Here is a 25,031-nt window from a genome sequence, read left to right as displayed (position 1 = left end):
CGACACTTGTGAAATATTCTAGAATATTTATTACTTAACTAAGCCGTTACTGGCTTTAGACCATCATCAGGTTGAACGAGAAATACGTGTGAATGTGGATTTTTTGAGATCAATGACTTTAAACCAGGTGCATCCAAAGAGACTCTCAATTGCCTGTCAACGGTGACTTTTGTTGACGTGGTGTATAAGACCAAAGCGAGAAGAATTATTTAGATAAAAATGTGAAGACTGTTCACCTTGGAAAAATACATGAAAAATTGAGTTTAACAAACAACACGACAAATGACAAAATAGTTCAGAGAAGAAAAATAAACCGGGAAAAACACAGTAAACTTAAGAGACATGTTTCAAGGGTATGATTCAACAACGTAGTATTGTCTTAAACAATTTGATATTATAAACAAGTATGATAATATTAATACAAGTGACACACTTGATGTGCTTAACTTTTACTGAGCCATTTGCAATTGTTATGTAAATAATAGGGCAAGTGAAACCCCAGTAACTGAAATAACGTGAAATATGGGGCACATAAGTAGCGGTGGTAATTTACAAAGTAGTCTTGATGGGTTTATTTGTAGTGTGTGCTTTTAGAAGTGATTAATAAGCAAACTGTGTCTAATGACTCAGTACCAAGTTTGGGAAAATAGCATATTTTTATCAATTTCCATTATTTTCGAGATGGTTCGTCTTCCTCTCTTAGTGGATGTCGTATAGGACTTCATGTTGCACCTTGTAGCAGTGGCCTTCATAAAGCAGGTTGTCATTCTTCTCTGAACAATAGTTATAACTTGTGATGTAGTTGATTAAGTCAGTGTGCCAGATATTTTATCCAAGCTAACAAGTTTTTTCTTCATATTTTACCATAATACTTCTTCTCGCGTAATCTTATACCAAACAAAAACAGTTGTCATCTTTGACAACCAGTTTAGAAACTCTTTAGATGCACCTAAATTAAAACCTTTAATCTCGCAAAATTCACGGCTACATATGTTTTTGAACGTAATTATGATCAAACAGCTGAAAAAGGTTCGTTAAATAAGACATATTCTAGAATTTTAACAATAAAGAAGTGTTGTGCGCTTTCAATGCATGACGTATTACATGTTCTACCATGAACCAACGTACAGTCAATTAAAGCAATTACTTTTATTGTTACCATTTAACGTCTAGTAAAACTATGGAACAATGCGTCGTTTATAAAACATACAAATAAATGATAAAACGAACATCTGAAAATATTAACATATTACTATAAATTACAGCAAGTAAAAATTTAAAAATGATATTAACATCGCAGTTCCATGAAGGATCTGTATCCATGGAAGTTAACCACAAATGACATTTGAAGAGGTCCTTTGGGATCTTTTTCCACTCCCTCGACATCTTCGTAATGGGCGTTCATTAATAATGCGTTCCGTTGTTTGCTCCATTACGACAATTACATTTTGGACTGTATATGATATCCCATTTGGAAAGGGAAGCTTTGCATTTTTCGTGCCTGCTTCTGATGCTCTTGAGGTGGCATCAGATTTGTCTCGGCAGCTATCTAGTTAGTTACATGTTCCTAGATTATTTGAATGATTCTTTCATCAGAGTTACTTGAACCGAATCATTTTACAGGATACGTATACATGATTAGGATTAACATTAATGAACACATTGCAGAAGACTTTGTAGTCAGGGCAACCGCACAATAGATGTATCATTTTGAAGATAAAATCGCTTCGGTTGTGCTTTATTTATAAGTAAGGTCGGTTTAGCAGAATTTTAGCTGCATCCTTTGCGATGCATCATTATCTTGCCTTTCATGGGTTTTTGTCTGTTACTTTATACAGATTGGACCTGATGATGAAGCTAAAATGCTGCGAAACCAGTCATGTTTATCAGTAAGGTATTTACAGCTAAAGCTGTTTTATCTTCGAAATGAATATATTATTTTTTAGTTCTACTCATTCCACTATGTTTAAAAAGAGGCGTTTGTTCGTGTTACGGGTACCAGTTTTCAAACAAAAATTCTTACATGGAAAAGAAGGAATTGTCCAGAAGAAATGATCAAAAATTTTTGTTGTAGCGTATTCAGCTCTTTTCTGAGCCATTGACACCTTTTATAATGGGTAATAAAAGTTATCTTTTCCTCTAGTGTTGTACGTATAAACATCTCTGTTTTTCACAAATTGTGAGGATTATTGGTGACGAATTTCATTGGCTAATTTATGTATTGTGACAGTGAAGTCACAGTGCCCAACTTCGTGAAGAGGTACATACATGACGACTGCTGATAAACATCACATATTATTTTTATTGTTCGTTTTTGTGCATTCATTGCTTTGTTTCGAAATGGTGAGTTACCACAGAAAATTATTTCATAAGACATTATTGAATGGGAATGTGCATAATGTGTCAGGATGTTCGTTTATTTCCAAGACTAGCAATTATACTAAGAGCAAAAGTAGCTGAACTCAACTGTTTAGAAGAACAGTAATATGCTTATTCCAATTTAGGTTTTCATCAACATGTACATTCAAAAATTTGGACCAGTTTGACTTCGGAGGCCTTCTCCGCCAAACGATCAGTTCCGTAACGCTCTTGTAAATTGCAAGGACTAGGTTGGTGTGAGATGCCATAAAGGCTCTCTAGAGTTATTATTGTTACCAGCATCACATGGTCGTCGGGGCCTTTAGGCGCAGTCCATAAATGTGGAAGGTCAGGAAGAATTTTGTTGACTGGCGAGTTTCTGGAACTTTAGCAATTTCATATCTTGTTCCATTCTCGATCCACTGCCTGTTGTCGTCTGGGACCTTCTGATACTGTATGAGGTAAGATATGAAAGCCGGGAACTGATTCTGATTTTAATGTACCAGTGACATTTCTCACTGTGTATCTACACATCAAGTTTGTTGACTGACCGCTTTTTGCCCAAATAGAGGAGCAGTACATGAGATGTTATACATTTTAAGGGTAACGAACGCCTTAAAATGCAGTAACGGAGTGGTAACAAGTATAGCGTAACCAATTTGGAAGATTAACTGAGTTTTCCGTCGGTCCTTCTTAGGACACACTAATAACGCTAAAAAGAAAAACACTTGCTTGTGTTCTACAAAATTATATTTATTTGGGCCCTAATAGGCTTTTGGCTTCTCCGACCATCTTCATTTGACAACTGAATGTTGCAAACACAGATTAATATGACGTGCGACTTACAAAGTTGTTATTTGTACAGAATATACAAAAATGACAGAGTGTTCCCATAATGACACATTATGTTTCTTGACACTTAGAAATGATTACATAACTAAAAAAGGAGGTAAACAAAGTTTTTATGTGGAGATACATTTAACACCCGATGAGAAATGAGGGTTTGATCTAGTATTCGAAACGAAAACTTAATGTAACGAAGGGGTAAATGGAAATTGAGTCCGATCATTTAATACTAGGCTGGCACTCTGAGTAATGCGTTGGTTGATTTCCAGTATTTCCAGCAGAAAACCGATTTTAAATCAAGTTTGGTATCAAACACTCTAGGCTCTTGTTGATAAAATTAAAGTTACGCAAATCCCACACAGTTCTAAAGCAATATCGTTCAATGCCACTAGCTCATTTACAAACAATGCTACTGATGAATCTATAAACACATCAACATATCTTTCGCAAATTCAGAGTAAATCGTATAGAATTATATGACATAATCGACACAACTCAAATGAGTTTAAAACTGAGTTATTCAGAACGAGTATTATAGTCAGTCTGATGGCCTAGCTATGGGTTTGTAAGTAACCTGTTTAAGTGTCTGTATGTTGCCAGCGCGATAGACTGCATTGATAACTCTGACAGCGGTGTGCGCACTCTATAAGAGACTCTGTGGCTGGCTGGACTTGCAGTTGGAAGTTAACAGGCAGTGGTGATGGCACCTGGAGGTGAACAGCCAGCAGTGATCGAAGTGGGTAGGGAGTAGTTAGCATTGATGGAGGTTATATGTTTTAAGTGTTAGCGAAAGCGGACGATCTGGACGTGTCCGACTTATTCATGATTATATAATTTTTGGAACTCGATTTCACGGACGATTATACACTCCTGGAAATGGAAAACAGAACACATTGACACCGGTGTGTCAGACCCACCATACTTGCTCCGGACACTGCGAGAGGGCTGTACAAGCAATGATCACACGCACGGCACAGCGGACACACCAGGAACCGCGGTGTTGGCCGTCGAATGGCGCTAGCTGCGCAGCATTTGTGCACCGCCGCCGTCAGTGTCAGCCAGTTTGCCGTGGCATACGGAGCTCCATCGCAGTCTTTAACACTGGTAGCATGCCGCGACAGCGTGGACGTGAACCGTATGTGCAGTTGACGGACTTTGAGCGAGGGCGTATAGTGGGCATGCGGGAGGCCGGGTGGACGTACCGCCGAATTGCTCAACACGTGGGGCGTGAGGTCTCCACAGCACATCGATGTTGTCACCAGTGGTCGGCGGAAGGTGCACGTGCCCGTCGACCTGGGACCGGACCGCAGCGACGCACGGATGCACGCCAAGACCGTAGGATCCTACGCAGTGCCGTAGGGGACCGCACCGCCACTTCCCAGCAAATTAGGGACACTGTTGCTCCTGGGGTATCGGCGAGGACCATTCGCAACCGTCTCCATGAAGCTGGGCTACGGTCCCGCACGCCGTTAGGCCGTCTTCCGCTCACACCCCAACATCGTGCAGCCCGCCTCCAGTGGTGTCGCGACAGGCGTGAATGGAAGGACGAATGGAGACGTGTCGTCTTCAGCGATGAGAGTCGCTTCTGCCTTGGTGCCAATGAAGGTCGTATGCGTGTTTGGCGCCGTGCAGGTGAGCGCCACAATCAGGACTGCATACGACCGAGGCACACAGGGCCAGCACCCGGCATCATGGTGTGGGGAGCGATCTCCTACACTGGCCGTACACCACTGGTCATCGTCGAGGGGACACTGAATAGTGCACGGTACATTCAAACCGTCATCGAACCCATCGTTCTACCATTCCTAGACCGGCAAGGGAACTTGCTGTTCCAACAGGACAATGCACGTCCGCATGTATCCCGTGCCACCCAACGTGCTCTAGAAGGTGTAAGTCAACTACCCTGGCCAGCAAGATCTCCGGATCTGTCCCCCATTGAGCATGTTTGGGACTGGATGAAGCGTCGTCTCACGCGGTCTGCATGTCCAGCACGAACACTGGTCCAACTGAGGCGCCAGGTGGAAATGGCATGGCAAGCCGTTCCACAGGACTACATCCAGCATCTCTACGATCGTCTCCATGGGAGAATAGCAGCCTGCATTGCTGCGAAAGGTGGATATACACTGTACTAGTGCCGACATTGTGCATGCTCTGTTGCCTGTGTCTATGTGCCTGTGGTTCTGTCAGTGTGATCATGTGATGTATCTGACCCCAGGAATGTGTCAATAAAGTTTCCCCTTCCTGGGACAATGAATTCACGGTGTTCTTATTTCAATTTCCAGGAGTGTATATTTTTTTGTACTGGATGTCACATTATTAAGGTTAATAATACATTATTTGCTCTGCAACAAAATCTTTCCTTTGCTAACCACATGCCTATTAGTAGTTAGAGCCTTCAGTAGTTACAATCTTTTATTTAGCTGGCTGTATTGGCGCTTGCTGTATTGCAGTAGCTCTTGCAATAAAAATTTTTGTGGGGTGACTTATGAAAGGTATAGGTTATTGTTAGGATTTCTACTAATTCAGGGCCATTCTTTTTTATTAATTATTTGAAGTCAGGTTATCATTTTTGAGCAGTCAGATTGCGTTGCGTTAGGACATTGTGGGTCAGTGTTGAAACGATAAAATAGGAAAGAGACAGTATGGACAATTTCACCCAACAATGTAAGTGAAAATTTTATAAAGAAGTTCCTGGGTCACTTCTTAGTCCCAAGCTATGCGAAATTTTCATGGACAGTTTCGAACAAATTTTCCTACAGAAAGAAGCAGTGGGCTGCAGAATCAAGTATTGGTTTAGATATGTCGATGATATGCTGTGTTTGTGGACCGGTACCATCGGAGCTGAATTCGAAGCATGACTTATCACTGAAGACAGTTCTACTCCAGTCAATGAATTCCAGGCTGAAGACGTGTCTGGAGACGCCCAGGACACCGGTGGGATACCAACCTGACTGTCTCCCGCCATACGGACCGACACTCAGGAGTGAGTATCAGGGGTGCCATTTCTTTCCATAGTAAGACCCCTTTCGTTGTCAGCCACGTCACCCATAGAGCACAGCCACACGTCGACCATATTCTACGTCCTGTTTTGTTTCCCTTCATTGAAAGCCATCCTAGGCTTACATTTCATCCTGGGCTTACATTTCAGCTAGATAATGTCCGCCCACACACAGCGAGAGTTTGTATTACTTGTCTTTGTGCTTGCTAAACCATACATTGATCAGCAAGGTCGCCGGACCTGTCCCCAATTCACAACGTTTGGAGAATTATAGGCTGGGCCATCCAAAGAGCGCGTCGCCCCAGTTAGACAGAATTTGGCACGATATCCCTCAGCAGTGCATAGAACAATTCTTATCAATTAATGCCAAGACGAGAAACTGCTTGCATAAGGGTCAGAGGTGGATCAACGCATTATTGGCTTGCTCAATTTGTAAAGTCTCTTGAATGAATCATGCAATTTTTCTGAAACTGTAATCGTTTGTCTGTCTGTACATGTACATCACTGATCTACTGATTTCCGTCCCATTTGGATAGTTCCTTTGTGGTGATTTTTTTTTTCGTCGGTAAGGGTATACAGGGTGAAAAGTATTTAAACCGACAAACTCTGGGAGGTTGTAGGGACATCAAAACAATTATTTTTCCCTAATGTCATTTTTTCCTAAGAGGAGTATTTAAACCGGTAGAGGAAGATTTCTCTGGCGGGAAATTAGCTACACCAACAAACACTTTTCCATTTTTTATGGCCAAGAGACAACACATTAACACAGCCCAATTTCAATTACAGTAGATTTTCAAAAATGCCTCCATTGACACGGAAACAAAGGTTACACCGTCGGATCATGTTCCGTCTGACACGGGAAAAAACCCCAGGAATATCCTGAAATGTTCCTGCTGCTGCTACTATCCGGGCAACCAGGTCCTCTTCTGATGCAACAAGAGTTGCGTAAACAAGTTTGCGCATCTCTCCCCATACAAAAAAGTCCAGACGGGACATATCTGGGGATCGAGCAGGCCATGGGACAGGACCACCTCTGCCAATCCACGTTTCTGGGAACCGTCGGTCCAGGAATCGACGCACAGGACGACTGAAATGTGCCGGTGCCCCGTCATGTTGAAACCACATGCGTTGTCTTGTAGGGAGCGGGACGTCTTCCAGCAATTCTGGCAATGCTCTGGCGAGAAAATTGTAATAGTGCCTGCCATTAAATGGCCTAGGTAGCAGATACGGCCCAATTAAACAGTCCCCAACAACACCGTCCCACACATTAACGAAGAACCGCACTTGATGAGCGCTAGCAACTGTAGAATGTGGGTTATCCTCACTCCAAACAGGCGAATTGTGCATGTTGAAGACTCCATCACGCCCGAACATTGCTTCATCGGTAAACATCACAGAGGATGGAAATGTAGGATGCATTTCACACTGTTGCAGGTACCACTGCGAAAACTGTGCTCTGGGTGGATAATCAACTGGTTCCAGGTTGTAGACACGCTGTAAGTGAAATGGACGTAAAAAATGATATCTAAGGACTGTTCTTACATTCGTCTGATTCGTTCCTATGTTACGTGCAATTGCACGAGTGCTGATTGAAGGATCCCGCTCCACAAGCTGCAATACAGCTTCCTCAAATTGCAGCGTTCTTACCGTGCGACGGCGTCCCTGTCCAGGTAATCTTCTAAATGACCCGGTCTCACGTAGGCGTTGGTACACAGCAGCAAAGGTCGTATGATGCGGGATACGGCGATTAGGATATTGTTGTTGATAAACCCGCTGTGCAGCACGTCCGTTGTGGTGCGCTACGTAGTACACACCAACCATATCAGTGTACTCACTCCAGACGTATCGCTCCATTAGTAAACAGAGACAATGCACTACTACACTGGTGGACAGCAGAGCGTAATACGCCCGCTAACAACTGAAGAGCGTAATACGGCCTCCACCGGTTTAAATAATCCTCATAGGAAAAAAAATGACATTAGGGAAAAATATTTGTTTTGATGTCCCCTACAACCTCCCAGAGCTTGTCGGTTTAAATACTTTTCACCCTGTATAATACTCTTGCTTCCTTGATATTTCTTTTTGATGACGATTGCGAGATTCAGGTTGTCAATGTTTCAAGAGTATTATGTATTTCTGATAAACACACATAAACTACTGCTACAAAAGCCTCTGTTTTAATCGGTGTTATCGCATGAAATACGGATAATCGCGCTGCTGCCGTGGCCCCGGGCAAACAAGAGAGCGCTAATCTGGCGCGACAACACGCGCCGAGTGATTTACGCCGCTGTCGGTGGGAGGTGCGCGGGATTAGCGCAGAGGGGCGTGGCGCGCAGCCTACCTGGCGTGGCCGGCGACAGCAGCAGGTGGGACACGGAGCAGCCGCCGGAGCTGGCGCCGAACAGCGTGACGCGGCCCGCGTCGCCCCCGAAGGCCGCGCCGTTGCGCTGCACCCACTGCAGGGCGGCCACCGCGTCCTTGAGGCCCGCGTTGCCGGGGATCTCCTCCGTCTGCAGGCTCAGGTACCCTGCAACCACCACCAAGCAGCTCTCCAAGTCTAGAGCCGGCAAGGGAAACTGTTCCTTACCGTTACGCACCATTGTAATCACCTCGTAGTATCTAGAGTAAACACAGTTTGTAGCGTGCACAGTAACTAGGCGAATTGGAAGTTGCGACGGCACAGTTGTACTGGCTCCATCAGAGGATTGCCGGCCGGTGTGGCCAAGCGGTTAAAGGGGCTACAGTCTGGAACCGCGTGACCGCTACGGTCGCAGGTTCGAATCCTGCCTCGGGCATGGATGTGTGTGATGTCCTTAGGTTAGTTAGGTTTAAGTAGTTCTAAGTTCTAGGGGACTGATGACCTTAGAAGTTAAGTCCCATAGTCCTCAGAGCCATTTGAACCATTTTTTTCCATCAGAGGACTGTAATTCCCTAAACAGGGTCTGTCACATTAATGTAAAGTACATTTATTCCAGATTTATTTATTTACTTGTTTATTTTGTTTAACCGATCGAGGTGGCGCAATGACGATTGTTCAAACCCACGTCCGGCCATCTTGATTTACGGTTTCCGTTATTTCCCTAAATCGCTTCGGGCAAATGCTGAGATGGTTCATTTGAAAGGGCACGGCCGCGTTCCTTCCCCATCCATCCCCATTCCGATGGGACCGATCACCTACTGTTTGGACCTTTCTCCCAAATCAACCACCCAAAGCAAACAGATTTTTTTTACTACTTAGATTTCTCATTAATTGATTATTTCTCAGCCGGCCGGTTCTAGGCGCTAGAGTCTGGAGCCGAGCGACCGCTACGGTCGCAGGTTCGAATCCTGCCTCGGGCATGGATGTGTGTGATCTCCTTAGTTTAGTTAGGTTTAAGTAGTTCTAAGTTCTAGGTGACTGATGGCCTCAGAAGCTTAGTCGCATAGTGCTCAGAGCCATTTGAACCATTTTTGATTATTTCTCAACTCTTTAAGACTAGGCAAGCTCCTCGACACCCAACTTCAGTCGCTAGACCACGGCCGGGCTGATGGTGCCGAAGTTTATGACAGGTACATCTGTAACGTGCTCAACAAAGTTGCGTGGAGGGCACCGAACTGGGCGCTCTTCGAACGACCCTTCGCCATTTTATTCACGCACATGTTAATGTTGCACTCCCACGTGATCACGCCACACGAGGGTGCAAAACAGGAGGTTTGAAAAAGCCTAAGTACCCTTTGATGCTTCGCATCACGTTCAGATTTCGTCGAATGGTTCTGAATGGCCCTTAGTGGTTTCAGCCTGCACACGACACCAAAAATTGCGGTCACGCTGCACTCCGAAGGGGTGCTGCCACGTTCAATGGGGATGCATCCCATAGTGTCCTTAGAGAAGGTTAGAAACGTCCATCAGTGTCGAAAATTGTCGGGAACAGCTTTTCTGTTGCTTGTCACACTGCCAAGTGTTGTTTTCGATCGTGAAGTGTGTGGGAATCAACGCGGCACGAGAAGGAACCATTTCATTGATACTCTTCAAACCATGCTCTGAGGCCTTTTCGTGTTGATTCTGAGCGGCAGCATGTCTGCAATGTTTCTTTCCATTACCCATAAGAAAACCGCGTGATTTCAGCGCTGGGTGTCACGGTTCTGACCTCCATCGCAGGGACGTCAAAAGAAGGGGTGAAATGTGGGTAAGAGGACCTTGACTTCTTCTGTCTCCTCACGCTGTACTGTAGAGGTGGGGTGGAGAACGCATCTGATCTGCCATTCCGAGTGGCGCTCAGCAGATCACACCTCTACGGTACAGCGTGTGGAGACGGAAGAAGCCACGGAAGAAGAGATAGCCACTGCCTATATACCGTATACTAGCGAACTATCGGGGAAAATAGGACAAATATTGAGGAAACACCGAGTAGGAACTGTCTTTTACTCACCCAATGAAACACGAACGTTATTGGGAAGTGTCAAAGTCGATTTCTGTTTGCGGAAGGCCAGCATATGCCAGATTCCATGTCAGTGTGGGACGACTTATATTGGACAGACAGTGCGCACCAGCGAAGATCATTCCCGAGAACATCAGAAGCATACTCGACTTAATTACCCCAACAAGTCGGTGGTCACACAGCCCTGTTTGTCCGAAAATCACGAAATGGGCTACCAACATATCACAGTCTTGGCACAGACATCTAAATACTGGGACAGCGTCGTTAGAGAGGCTACCGAAATTCGTACCAGGGACAGAATCATCAACCGAGAATGCGGCTATAACCTCAGCAAGGCATGGGAACCAGCACTGAGTCTAATTAAAAAGACGCTTGGCAAAGAAAACGAACTGGCGACCAGGGCGGAGGAGGCAATTACACCGACGCCACCACAGACGCCGACGCCACCGTCTCAGGATCCACCGACATGCGGCCGCGGGCGCGGACCGCGGAGAGAACGCCTCGCAGGGGGAGGGGATTTATGACGCCAGCCCTCCCTCAGAAGCTCAGTTCGTCAGCGCACCTGACGACGGCGACATGTCTGATCGCCGAAATATTGTGCCCCTTGGACACTAAGGGCTGGCAGTACATCCATGGACTGTTCGAGCAAGAATGTGAACTGTTTTACTATCTACAAATATCGATATCAAAACGAAACTGTATCATTCTAGATTCCACTGAAGATGCCTTAAAGTAAAAGCCAAAACGAGTCTGGAACAAAATGAATACAGTGCAGCAAGCCAATGGCGCTTTGTACCTACAAAAAAAATATTTCTGTGCTTGCTTTCAGATGATGCTCGCGCAAACAAACTTCCTAAGCAGTTCGTTCTAATTTTTGTGGCGACGAACACTCTTAACCCGTTTCTTCCATTTCCTCAGGGTAGCACAACACGCTACAGAGACGATTGTTGCACCATGGTGGAGGACATCAAACAAAATAACCCCTTCAGACTCCTAGAAGTTTGTCACCGTGAATTTACTGGCTGAGGGTGTGCCTCTGAACTTCTTCGGAGGAGAGATGGTGTGGCGCCACTCCGTGGCAACGTGGTTTTGTTCCCGCCTAGAAGTGATAAACCCGTATTTCATGGTCCAAGACGATGCTCGACAAAAAGCTGTCACGACCAGCCTCGTATCGCGCAAGCAGTTTCGAACAGATGGTGCTTCGTTGCTTTCTATGGTCTTTTGTTAAGCGGCGAGAAACCCAATGGGCACTCACCTCCTTTGAGTGCACCACCAACTGGTGGACGCGGGTGTCAGCACCGCCAACAGTGACGTCCAGTAGAGCAGCAAAGTTGCATAGGAATTCAGACGCATTAAGCAGGAAGTGGTTTTATGCGACCTGCCACGAATTCTTGTCCTGTGCCAACACCTTCATTTCAGAGTAGCACTCGCTACCTACGTTCTCAACTATTTGCTGGATGTATTCCAATCTCTGTGTTCCTCTGTAGTTTTTGCCCTTTGCAGCCCACTCTAGTACCACGGAAATCATTCCCTGATATCTTAACAAAAGTCCTATCATCCTGTCCCTTATTCTTGTCAGTGTTTTCCACATATTTCTTTCCTCTTCGATTCTGCGCAGGACCTCCTCATTCCTTTCCTTACCAGTCCAGTTTCCCCACAATCCATGTTTCCAAGCAGAGACGTAGCAGTGCTGAAAATTCTGGGTCATGGTCTTGTGGAGTGGCAGGCAGCACAGTGTGCTAACAGTGACTGGAAACAGTATAAGGTGCAGTCAAATGGTTCAAATGGCTCTGAGCACTATGGGACTTAACTTCTAAGGTCATCAGTCCCCTAGAACTTAGAACTACTTAAACCTAACTAACCTAAGGACATCACACACATCCATGTCCGAGGCAGGATTCGAACCTGCGACCGTAGCAGTCGCGCGGTTCCGGACTGAAGCGCCTAGAACCGCTCGGCCACCGCGGCCGGCATAAGGTGCAGTCACAGTGTGGTACATATGACGGGCTGTTGTGCAAGAAAATGAGGTTCGGGCCACAGGTAGCAGTACCAGTGAAGTTTAAGGAGGATATTCTAAACGAAGCACATGGTCACAGAGTATCTAGTCATGGAAGGTGCGGAGCAACAATCTGAACAGTGGCTGACACATATGGTGGAGAGGAAGGCAAGCGGCTGTGGATCAATATGTGAGGAACTGCGTACGGTGTGCACAGTGAGCTGATCTGAATCGTAAGCAGTGACATTGTAGAGGCTACTGGAAGCATCAAAACCATTTGGAATGCGTGTAACTGAATTATTAGGATCGTTTAGTCGTACGCTTGCAGGAAAACAGTTCATATTAACAATAACAGATAACTTTTCGCCGTACAAGGAGACGGTTGCTATGTCGAACCTGCAGGCAACGATAGTCGCACAGGCTGTGGTTAGCAGCTGTTAGATACGATAATTACAGCCCAGCATACGAACTTAAGTTGGACATTTTGAAGGAACTGTGCCGGATATTGCAATTTAAGCATTTAAGAATTAATCTTCTTCATCCACAGGTCCGTGGTAAAACGGAATGGGCACATAGAAGAATTGGTAAAACGTTAAGTTATGATATGAATGCGCGTGACAGCGGCTGCGACTCATGTCTAACGTGTGTTATGTCAGTGTGTAATTCAAAAGTACTCACAAATGCTGGGTAATGAAGTGGTACATGGTCAGAAAATTCCCTGACTATTCGGTTTGACAAAGGCAAAGAAAGGTGAAGATGGGGAATCAGTCCACGACTTCGATAAAACAATACGAGAAGTATGGAAACGAGTACAGAAGGCGAATATAAAGGCTTTAGAGACGCAAGAGGAATCAGTGGACCGTACGGCAAGTTTGCCACAGTATACGTTAGCGCAATGGGTAATGTTATCGAGTCCTTGCACGTCAAAAGGGAAGTTCATCACAACGTGTCAAGGACTCTTTCAGGTGGTGGAGACTACTTCGCCCGTCGACATGAAGCTTCAGTTGCCAGCAAGAACAACGATATTATATGTTGGGCATCTACGACCTTTTCAAGGGAGTCTGGAGTCGATTCCAGGAGTTTGGAACTTGGAGCCGGGGAAGAAAACGGGAAGATCAAGAAGATGAGAAGTGTCTGTCAAGGATTTTTTATATATATATTCGTGTTTGTACAGGATTGTAGTGAATAAGTTACGTTAGTGCGAATATCTTTTGTTGCACTTTTGTTGTATGTGAATGAGCTTGATTGTCGCAGTAGCCTTCTGAGGAGAAAGTGCGGGTGATATTTGCTCCTGTCCTCGGGTTTCGATAGCCGAGGGCAAGAGTCGAAGAAATGAAAGTCATATCAGTATTACGTGTTGTCACCTGAACAGTACTGAATGGGATTACAGGAAGCATAGAGAGAGTTATCGCCTGAGGTAAGCCTGGTTGTGGAACCCAGTAGAAAAAACCTGCCCTTCTACTAGAGTACAGCAGCAGTGGAAATGAAAACTGACTGAGCACCGTTGCATATTCTAATTCGATTCCCAGTACTAGGATGACATGCACAGTTTAAGTGTTACTCTACTCGCACATACTCAGTGAAATGGGGATCTGCGGGATATTACTAATTTTGGAGGCTGGTGGCAGGCATGCAGTAATGACGGAGAAGTAGTTAATGTCGAAGGGGGAGTGTCGCGGTGTGTCCAACCAGGTTTATACAAACCAGCTAGAAGACATGTGCGGTACAGTTTTTCTTACCCACACAGAAGGGACTAGTTTCGATCGAGGGATGTCGTTGAATTTCTAGCAAGCAGGTTTTCATTGAATATACTCCACTTATAATGATATGGTAGTAGTGGCGAGTTGTTACAAGTAGGGGAAGTTCATGATTGAACTGAATGAAAGTGGGTTATTAATCAGCGGGATTGCATGCAACACAACAGGACCAACCTTCCATCTACCAGCCACGTTTACGGGAGTCACGCAACCGAACGTCTCACAACTGCAGTTATATTAGCCATAATTTACCTTTGAAATCATTGAAAGAGCCGAATATAACATTTTTAAATAAAAGTTTAGAAACCGATCTAATTCATTTCCTGGATCGATGCATTGCCATGAATGATGGATGCATTTAAGCCGAGCAGTTAATACAGCTTTTAGAGCAGTTCAAAGTAGAACGAAGATCCATGACGGTGACTTTGAGTGTCGTAATATCATATGCCACAGGGGCTCTGACTCTGCTGTGCGTAGCTTTGACGTGGAGAGGCGTACATCAGCACAAACCACCGATAGTCCAGATTCTAGTAGACCAGATCCCTAGAGCATAAGATACAGAGTGTAACGTTGTAGTGTGAATGCGGAATAGACGTAAATTTAAGGTTAAGAGAAAAGGATGCAGTGGGAAAAGCCATGAAGGTTACAACTGCCAGATGCGCAAGTATGATGAATTGACTCATATGTAAGGTGGTCCAAGATGCTACTCCAGGTGGGTGTAAAATGAATGTGCACAACGGAAAATAATAAACGCTAAAATGATGATCTGGCCCTGTCTGACGACGCCCTGAAGCAGATCTTAGGATCTCTTCATTCTCTTTTTATATATAAATCACGATCTAAACATAAATGTATGATGAAGGCACCTAATACTACTAAATGTTAAACGTTGTTGTTCTATATATATTTATTATAGATTAAAATTAACCCTTTAAGTACAATTGTCTATATTTCCTAACTAAAATTATTAATCAATTGCCCAACTCTGCCCCTTTTTATGACTGTGCGGTCTAATATCAATAACGCGAAATGACTGACATCATCTACGTACTAAACACTAGAAGACACTACTTTCAAAGATGATCTACGGTGGTGTGGAACCTCAGTGGAAATAAACTAGCGTGACCACAGCTGTTTAGCTTTTATCGTCCTAATAAGCCGAAGCAATTAGCGATATCACTGTATGTAATGCTTCTACTGCGTCGAAGTGATGGTTCTCGTACTCGTCTGCGACGATGGAAGAACTCCAGCCAAAAATAAACTCTTTCAAACACCTGGTCCTCTGACTAACTTACTCTAATACTGTCTTCCCCTCTCTGCGTTCTACAGACGAGAAATGCGGACTCCTAGCCACAAGCATGGAGTCCAGATAACGTCTCAATGTAAGTAAAGGCAGAGGAAGTGCTCTCTATTACTGAACGCTGCGTACTCAAATTCAAATGGTTCAAATGGCTCTGAGCACTATGGGACTTAACATCTATGGTCATCAGTCCCCTAGAACTTAGAACTACTTAAACCTAACTAACCTAAGGACATCACACAACACCCAGCCATCACGAGGCAGAGAAAATCCCTGACCCCGCCGGGAATCGAACCCGGGAACCCGGGCGTGGGAAGCGAGAACGCTACCGCACGACCACAAGATGCGGGCGCTGCGTACTCAATGACGACTTCCAACCCGGAGGTGAAGTCCAGAATCGTATATGTTCACAACAGTACAGTGCCTAAGTGTTCCAACTATAAACTCTCCGCCAGCCGGTGTGGCCGTGCGGTTCTAAGCGCGTCAGTTTGGTACCGCGTGACCGCTACGGTCGCAGGTTCGAATCCTGCCTCGGGCATGGATGTGTGTGATGTCCTTAGGTTAGTTAGGTTTAAGTAGTTCTAAGTTCTAGGGGACTGATGACCTCAGTAGTTAAGTCCCATAGTGCTCAGAGCCTATAAACTCTCCTGAGAGCAAAGACAGCAAGTCCGTCTGTACCAACAAAGTTAATATCGAGCGACCGTCACACACGGGCGCACACAACGGAAGACCTCGTCTCTCCATCACTGGCTTCCCAGCAAGGCTCAGCTCCCCACCATCGTAATTCCGAAAACGAATCATATTCCCGAACCCACGGAATATTCTCCCTCTCTTCAGATTCTTCCGAACGCCGACCAACCATCTTATAGTCTTTTGTCGTCCTGCGCAGAAAGTTTGCGAGGAAAAACCTATACTTTTGCAATGGTATACTTCTGAGTAAAAATCCTTGGAAATAACCCAGCCTGCGTGGTTTCCCAGGTGCCGCTTCTTCGTTCCTCTCACCTGCGTCCAAGATTTGCATAGTTCCCGGTTATCCCTCCGGTCCTGCTACAATAGCGGCCGGCCGTCAGCCTATTCTGCTCGAGAGCTCAGGTGCCACGACATCAATGTAGCTACTTTCTGTTTTTAAGCAAGACCAACACCTGTACGGGCCTTCCACCCAGAGCTTGAGTTCTGCCTGACGTTTCATCCCCACTGGCGTTGCAACCTCTACTTGACAGGCAATCATTCATTACGCAAATTCTGTTAGTACAGACACTCCGTCACCTTTCATACAACAAGAGTTAAAAATTATTTACAAGGCGTATGTGACAATGTCAGTCTCCTTTATATATTCATACATACGATGTACAACCTATCAAATGACACCTGATTGTGGTTGTAGTTCACGGCAAAGTATGTGGATGAGTGCTTGTAAGGTGCGAAATTATAGCCACCTTACAGTGGCAATAAGCATTATAGTTGGAAGCCTGGACTCGGTGCCTAAATCATGCGGGCAAGCCGCTAGTTGTTTTAACCATAATTTTTCCCTGTATTTTGCACGAACTTGTAGCATAAGATGAAACTGGTTTTAACGTAGATCTGGGGGACTGGGTTCAAATGGTTCAAATGGCTCTGAGCATTATGGGACTTACCTGCTGTGGTCATCAGTCCCCTAGAACTTAGAACTACGTAAACCTAACTAACCTAAGGACATCACACACACCCATGCCCGAGGCAGGATTCGAACCTGCGACCGTAGCAGCCGCGCGGTTCCGGACTGAGCGCCTGAACCGCTAGACCACCGCGGCCGGCTGGGGGACTGGGCCTTGTTCATAGAGCGGGTAACGTAGTGTGCGCCAGAACATTGTACTGTAGTAGAACTGGCAGCAGGCAAGCGCAGGATGTTGGAACTGTATTAATTCGACAAGGCTGATGCAATGTTGCGATTCAGTGCTGGAACAGCAAACTCAGCGGTACTGTACAGACTCATTCAGCAAGGGGCAAGGCACACTTCCGCACCAGCAGCGTCAGTGGTCTGTTAGGATACGTGACTGTTAACGGTGCCGGCCGGAGTGGCCGAGCGGTTCTAGGCGCTACAGTCTGGAACCGCGCGACCGCTACGGTCGCAGGTTCGAATTCTCCCTCGGGCATGGATGTGTGTGATGTCCTTCGGTTAGTTAGGTTTAAGTAGTTCTAAGTTCTAGGGGACTGATGACCACAGCAGGTAAGTCCCATAATGCTCAGAGCCATTTGAACCATTTTTGAACTGGTAATGGCGCCCATGCTCAACTAGTGCACTGCTGCCGACTACAACTTCTGGAATTTTGTAACGAAACTATTCTCAATCTTCCAGCTCTAGCAAGACGACAGGGCTGTGACAGGTGAGGTCGTCACATCCATCTGCCAGCAGAAGACATTGGCTCAGGGTAATGGTAGGGCAACAGCTCTATGCTCTAAGAATTAGTGCCACAGCCGTCTCAGATCAGCTTCAGCCGCATGACGAACTGCTGCCCAGTGGGCAGTGGGTTACTTAACGTGTACAATAGCCGTCTACCATCATCGTACGAGGGTGCCTCATTCCTGTGGGCATCCCCTTCCGTGACGCAGCTGTGGCATTGCCCAAAGCTGTAGTATATATGGCATCATCGAGGATTTACGCCATTGGAAAGGGAACCACGTGGCTGGCTTACATAACGTGCCTGCTGCCGCACCACAGACACTACGCGTCAACATCATAGGTTGTGCATGCTGCCATCCCGGCCGAATTCAGTGGCCAGTTGCCCACTGACTCGGTGTACTACAAGACGCAGATGCTTCAATAATGAACGTGTTACCTTTGGAGCCGCCTTCCTCTGGGGCCTTCTAGATTCCCACATCCTCTCGCACCGTCCTGACTCATAGCCGCCCCTCTCTGCATTAGGGCCACTATAATCTCTACAGTTTATACTGGCATGATCAAGGCACTCAAGGCACCAAAAAAGAAAAGATATAATTAAAACGGAGAGTAAGCGTAAGGATAGAATCTATATCAGCACCAGGACTAGTTCAGTTGAGAGCAGATTCAAAAGTGAAGCTGGGTGTGAACTCGCTTGCGTAGTCTATCACATACCCAGGACGCCGCTGCGGTAGTTAAAGGTGACGAGAATAACCCCGTGGTCGACGATGAAGTCTGGACCATACAGATTGGTGGAACTGGAGCCGCCCTGGAAGGCGCCACCGTAAATCATGAGCATGATGGGCAGATTGACACCGCCGGCGGGCGCATACACGTTGAGGTACAGGCAGTCTTCCGAGCTCTCCCCTGGCCACATCTGTGGGCACTGCAGTGGCTCCGACAGCGCGTCGCGCACGCCGCTCCAGTTGGATGGTGGCTGAGGCGCCTGCAACAGCGGCAACCCACCTATGTTTAAGCGTCCAAACGCTACACTACACTTATCGTCACCCCAATCAAGATCTTTCGTCACATCAACGGGCAAAACCAAATTATCGATTCTTCACTTAAAACTTTCGGGCTGATAGGCCGTGGTCGATGTATGAAACTCTCCCCCGACGTTTCGCGAGAGATCCTCCGAGGTAAAGCGCTTTACCTAGGCGGATGTCTCCCGCAGTCGGAGACGAAACGTCATGGGAGAGTTTTATACATCGACTACAACCTATCAGCCCGGAAATTCTAAGGAAAGATAATACCGGCCGTGAAAGCCTACATTGTATGATTAAATTATCGACTGCCAACTTCAGAGCCATCATCACCACGGTAGAAAGAGGACGCCTGTTAGATGCCTCCACATCCAGGCCTCTTACATACTGTCGATCAACCCTTGGCAGCCCTGTTGTCAGCATCCAAAAGTTGGAGCAAACGGTTGGAGGAAACCAGTGGAAAACCATTCTGAAATTCCAGTGAGCAGTGAGCAGTACTCCACTCTTAGCAGAGCACGCATTTCTTTATAACTAATAACAAAAAGGCGAAAAACACGAGCTGAACACGTTATAGGAAACGATCATCACATTAAGTTTAACGACCCTTCTGTGTGGCTTGTATTAACGGCTTATGGGATAATCTAATTTAAGAAGTTATTGAAATAAACATTACTGTTAACACTCTCAGCATAGGCAGAGGCCTCCAGCTCACTGTGTTGTGGAGATCCAGAGGTTGCGAAGTTGAAACAGGCACATCGAACACGGTGTCAATGTATGGCTATATATGATGATACTGCGGGCACCAGTGACGTCACAACCGGCACCTAGTGTATAAGGCCGTACCAGCAGGCCATCAGCAACCAACTCAGTTCACAATGGCTAGTGAGGACTTGGTCTAAAATTCGTGACATTTTAACCACTTGACACCACTGGAAGCCTGAGACCTTTTTATTCAAAATATTTGGTGCATCCTGTACAGCAAGAACGAAGTAGTAAGGATATGTTCAAAGTATAATGATTTTGACTGTACCTCGACTGTGGCTAAACGATTTTGACTGTACCTCGACTGTGGCTAAATGATTTTGACTGTACCTCGACTGTGGCTATGCATTTGCCATTATTTGCGGCTTTATCCTAACGACACGTTTAATACAATTAGGCTGCGAGAGGTCCTTTCAAACAGTGGCGGTCTCTTCATTTTATGTAGGGGCATTGTGTCGATAAAAGCACTCCGTCCTCAGGCCGCAAGTGGCCCATCGGGACCATCCGACAGCCGTGTCATCCTCAGTTGAGGATGCGGATACGAGGGGCGTGTGGTCAGCACACCGCTCTCCCGGTCGTTATGATGATTTTCTTTGACCGGAGCCGCTACTATTCGATCGAGTAGCTCCTCAATTGGCATCACGAGGCTAAGTGCACCCCGAAAAAATGCCAACAGTGCATGGCGGCGGGATGGTCACCCATCCAAGTGCCGGCCACGCCCGACAGCGCTTAACTTCGGTGATCTGACGGGAACCGGTGTTACCACTGTTGCAAGGCCGTTGCCTTTGTGTCGATAAGCTCGGTCTAATAACGATAGATCTATTTTTTACAAAAATTTGTATAGATAGCTATTATGCGTGTAATCTCGCATCATTCAAAGACTGGTTATTGCTGATTTTTAATTACTTTTTGTGATTACAATATCAAATCAAAATGTTTGAAATACTTCATTTCATAAAATTAGTTTCGATAAATCCAAATTATTGTAATAATCATATAATAAAGGAGACTTAAAAAGAAAATTATTTTACTTACCGACTCACAGATATCGTATTCCATTTTATTTTTACGTAAATTATATATATTATTTACTTTGTATCGATAGTTTTGGACGGAGAGGTTGTATCACAGCTGTACAAGGAAAAGTGATAACGTAAAGCTGTGACTGATCAAGCAGAGTGCAAGGATGTGCTAGAATTCAGTTATACAATTTCTGGTGTTATTTGCCGAAAAAATTCAGAATAAACGGAAGTATTATTGTAAATCACCGGTTCCACAGGTTATACACAAAATCCAAAGAATCAAGGTATATATCGGATCAAAACTCGTACAGAACGTCGATCCAAAGAGATAAGTAAAAGATGGGTTTCATTTCCAGCTCTTGTGTAATTATAAACATTCTACAACGAACTCGTTATTTTGGAGTAAACTGAAAATACAATTAAAATCTGTGTAGGTTCTGTAGTCGAGAACTACGAGAGAAGAAGCGCTAACGCGACACCCTATCATTATTTCTAATTGGACCTTTTTAATTACACATATGACAGAATGAAATTTTCCCTCTGTAGTTGAGTTTGTGCTAATATGAAACAATCTGGCAGATTGATGAATTCTTCTCGGGCTATCAGCCGAGTGGTGGCGTCGTCTTGTCGTAACGTTTCAATGAGTTTCGTATCCATCATCTTCTGACGAAGTGTCGGGATGCTGTGTTCTGCATATCTATATAGCTGCTTGGCCGTCGTCCGCTACTATAAGCCAGGCAATCACGTTCCTCCGGAAGGGGCTACCGCGTCGGTAGTAGGGGGGGGGGGGGGGGGGGCGAACCGGCTTCGAGACCCGGTGGCTACCCAATCTGTGTCTACAGACGCCGCTGCCTTCAGATCGGAGCGTTCCTGACGCAGATTAAAACTATGTGGCGGACCGAGAGTCGAGCTCGGGACGCTTGTATTTCGAGGGCAAGTGCTCTACCATGTCATTTTAACTACTTGACACCGCTAGAAGCCTGAGAAGGGTGCAATACGTGAGCCCGTGTACAGGAAGCTGTTTACGCAGTGCTTGTCTCCTTCAGTTGCCACCCTCCAACCACTGGCGCTATGCAGAGTATACACAGTTATCCAATGTGAGCCAGTGTACAGTTGTCTGCCTATTGTGCATTACATACTGTAGTTAAGTTATGACTTCATAGAAGTCTTGCTGATATTCATCTGTATTGTGGAGTAGCTCGCGGGAATGGTAGTGTAACTCGTTGGTCGCACACAGGAAGGTGTCCGAGCAGACGACTTCCTAGCATTCCATTCTCTCTCAGTCGTGTGGCGGCTCGTCGCCGGATGCAGGTCTTTTCACGTGACGTCATTTAGGTGACTTGCTCATCGTTTATGATGAAATTATGATGAGGACAACACTGTACTCAATCCAAGAGCGGATAAAATCTCGAACCCGGCCGTCAATCGAACCCGAGCCCCTTCGGTTGGCGTTCAGCCACGCTGACCGTGCAGCCAGCGAGGCGGAGAGCGTCCCGTTATCCATCAATGTTTGTGTGTGTGAATTCCTAATGGACCAAACTGCTGACGTCATCGGTCCTTAGACTTACACACTGCTTAAACTAACTTAAACTGACTTATGCTAAGAACAAGACATACACCCATGGCCGAGGAAGGACTCGAACCTCCGGCGGGAGAGGCCGCGTAATCTGTGACATGGCGCCTCAAACCGCGCGGCCATTCCACACAGCTATTCATCAATGTTGATCGTGGAACCATGCCCGCTGATACACATTCTGAAGGTGCAAGGAGGAGGACATGAAACCCCGAATTTAAAGAAGACCTGGAAATGTGGCTGCCAGTCCAAGAACAAGCACGCGACCAATTGCTGGCTCAGCGCTCGTAAATAACCTGAGTGTCTAGTGGGTTTTGTACGATGAACACTTACATTCATTTCGTGATAAACAGTTCAGACTATCGGTCAACCTGATTTTGAACCACGACAACAATTCCCAGTCATTTCTTCGTCAACGTGCTGCTGTCCCCAATTTTCCAGACCTAGTGCTGTTTACTGATGAGTCAGCTTTCACTGGGGAGGGTACTTTCAACTCCCTCAATAGTCACTAATGGCCTGTTGAAAATCCGTGCACGGTCGTTCAGCACACAATGAACCCCAAAGGAAAATGTCAGGTACTGCGAGTCAGGGGAGCATGCAGACCAATGGACTGGACAATTGATTGATGAATAGCTGTGTGGAATGGCCGCGCGGTTTGAGGCGCCATGTCACAGATTACGCGGCCTCTCCCGCCGGAGGTTCGAGTCCTCCCTCGGCCATGGGTGTATGTCTTGTTCTTAGCATAAGTCAGTGTGTAAGTCTAAGGACCGATGACGTCAGCAGTTTGGTCCATTAGGAATTCACACACACAAACATTGATGAATAATACCGGGTGATATTCACAGTAAACGTTTCGGCTAGGATACTTGCAGATCACCTAATTGGATCACACATCTTACCAGATCATTTTGAAAGATGCATGGTATTTGAACTTTCTGGAGAATGCCTTGCCTGAACTTCTGGCGATGTTCGCTTGCAATTTCGCGCTAGTTTGTGATTTCAGCACGACGCTGCTCCGGCGCAATTAAATCGTCGGGCCAGAGCATGTCTACATCTACATCTACATCTACATTGATACTCCGCAAGCCACCCAACGGTGTGTGGCGGAGGGCACTTTACGTGCCACTGTCATTACCTCCCTTTCCTGTTCCAGTCGCGTATGGTTCGCGGGAAGAACGACTGCCGGAAAGCCTCCGTGCGCGCTCTAATCTCTCTAATTTTACATTCGTGATCTCCTCGGGAAGTATAAGTAGGGGGAAGCAATATATTCGATACCTCATCCAGAAACGCACCCTCTCGAAACCTGGCGAGCAAGCTACACCGCGATGCAGAGCGCCTCTCTTGCAGAGTCTGCCACTTGAGTTTATTAAACATCTCCGTAACGCTATCACGGTTACCAAATAACCCAGTGACGAAACGCGCCGCTCTTCTTTGGATCTTCTCTATCTCCTCCGTCAACCCGACCTGGTACGGATCCCACACTGATGAGCAATACTGAAGTATAGGTCGAACGAGAGTTTTGTAAGCCACCTCCTTTGTTGATGGACTACATTTTCTAAGCACTCTCCCAATGAATCTCAACCTGGTACCCGCCTTACCAACAATTAATTTTATATGATCATTCCACTTCAAATCGTTCCGTACGCATACTCCCAGATATTTTACAGAAGTAACTGCTACCAGTGTTTGTTCCGCTATCATATAATCATACAATAAAGGATCCTTCTTTCTATGTATTCGCAATACATTACATTTGTCTATGTTAAGGGTCAGTTGCCACTCCCTGCACCAAGTGCCTATCCGCTGCAGATCTTCCTGTATTTCGCTACAATTTTCTAATGCAGCAACTTCTCTGTATACTACAGCATCATCCGCGAAAAGCCGCATGGAACTTCCGACACTATCTACTAAGTCATTTATATATATTGTGAAAAGCAATGGTCCCATAACACTCCCCTGTGGCACGCCAGAGGTTACTTTACCGTCTGTAGACGTCTCTCCATTGATAACAACGTGCTGTGTTCTGTTTGCTAAAAACTCTTCAATCCAGCCACACAGCTGGTCTGATATTCCGTAGGCTCTTACTTTGTTTATCAGGCGACAGTGCGGAACTGTATCGAACGCCTTCCGGAAGTCAAGAAAAATAGCATCTACCTGGGAGCCTGTATCTAATATTTTCTGGGTCTCATGAACAAATAAGGCGAGTTGGGTCTCACACGATCACTGTTTCCGGAATCCATGTTGATTCCTACATAGTAGATTCTGGGTTTCCAGAAATGACATGATACGCGAGCAAAAAACATGTTCTAAAATTCTACAAGAGATCGACGTAAGAGATATAGGTCTATAGTTTTGCGCATCTGCTCGACGACCCTTCTTGAAGACTGGGACTATCTGTGCTCTTTTCCAATCATTTGGAACCCTCCGTTCCTCTAGAGACTTGCGGTACACGGCTGTTAGAAGGGGGGCAAGTTCTTTCGCGTACTCTGTGTAGAATCGAATTGGTATCCCGTCAGGTCCAGTGGACTTTCCTCTATTGAGTGATTCCAGTTGCTTTTCTATTCCTTGGACACTTATTTCGATGTCTCACAGACAACTTGAG

At 45.6% G+C, this 25,031-nt stretch overlaps 1 protein-coding gene across 1 annotated transcript in view; it reads right to left on the bottom strand.

Annotated features, from left to right (window-relative positions):
• LOC124596024 (acetylcholinesterase-like) overlaps window positions 1–25,031 on the bottom strand; it is a 97,193-nt gene that overhangs the window by 55,221 nt on the left and 16,941 nt on the right. The window contains exons 3-4 of the mRNA XM_047134986.1: window positions 18,765–19,035; window positions 8,544–8,729 (exon numbers count right to left, since the gene is read on the bottom strand). Coding sequence (XP_046990942.1) covers window positions 8,544–8,729; window positions 18,765–19,035 — 457 coding nt within the window. The remainder of the gene's footprint in view (window positions 1–8,543; window positions 8,730–18,764; window positions 19,036–25,031) is intronic.

Source organism: Schistocerca americana, chromosome 1, assembly GCF_021461395.2.
Source record: "Schistocerca americana isolate TAMUIC-IGC-003095 chromosome 1, iqSchAmer2.1, whole genome shotgun sequence".
Taxonomy (NCBI): domain Eukaryota; kingdom Metazoa; phylum Arthropoda; class Insecta; order Orthoptera; family Acrididae; genus Schistocerca; species Schistocerca americana.
Note: the sequence above shows the minus strand (reverse complement) of the source record. Positions and strands in the feature narration are given on the sequence as shown.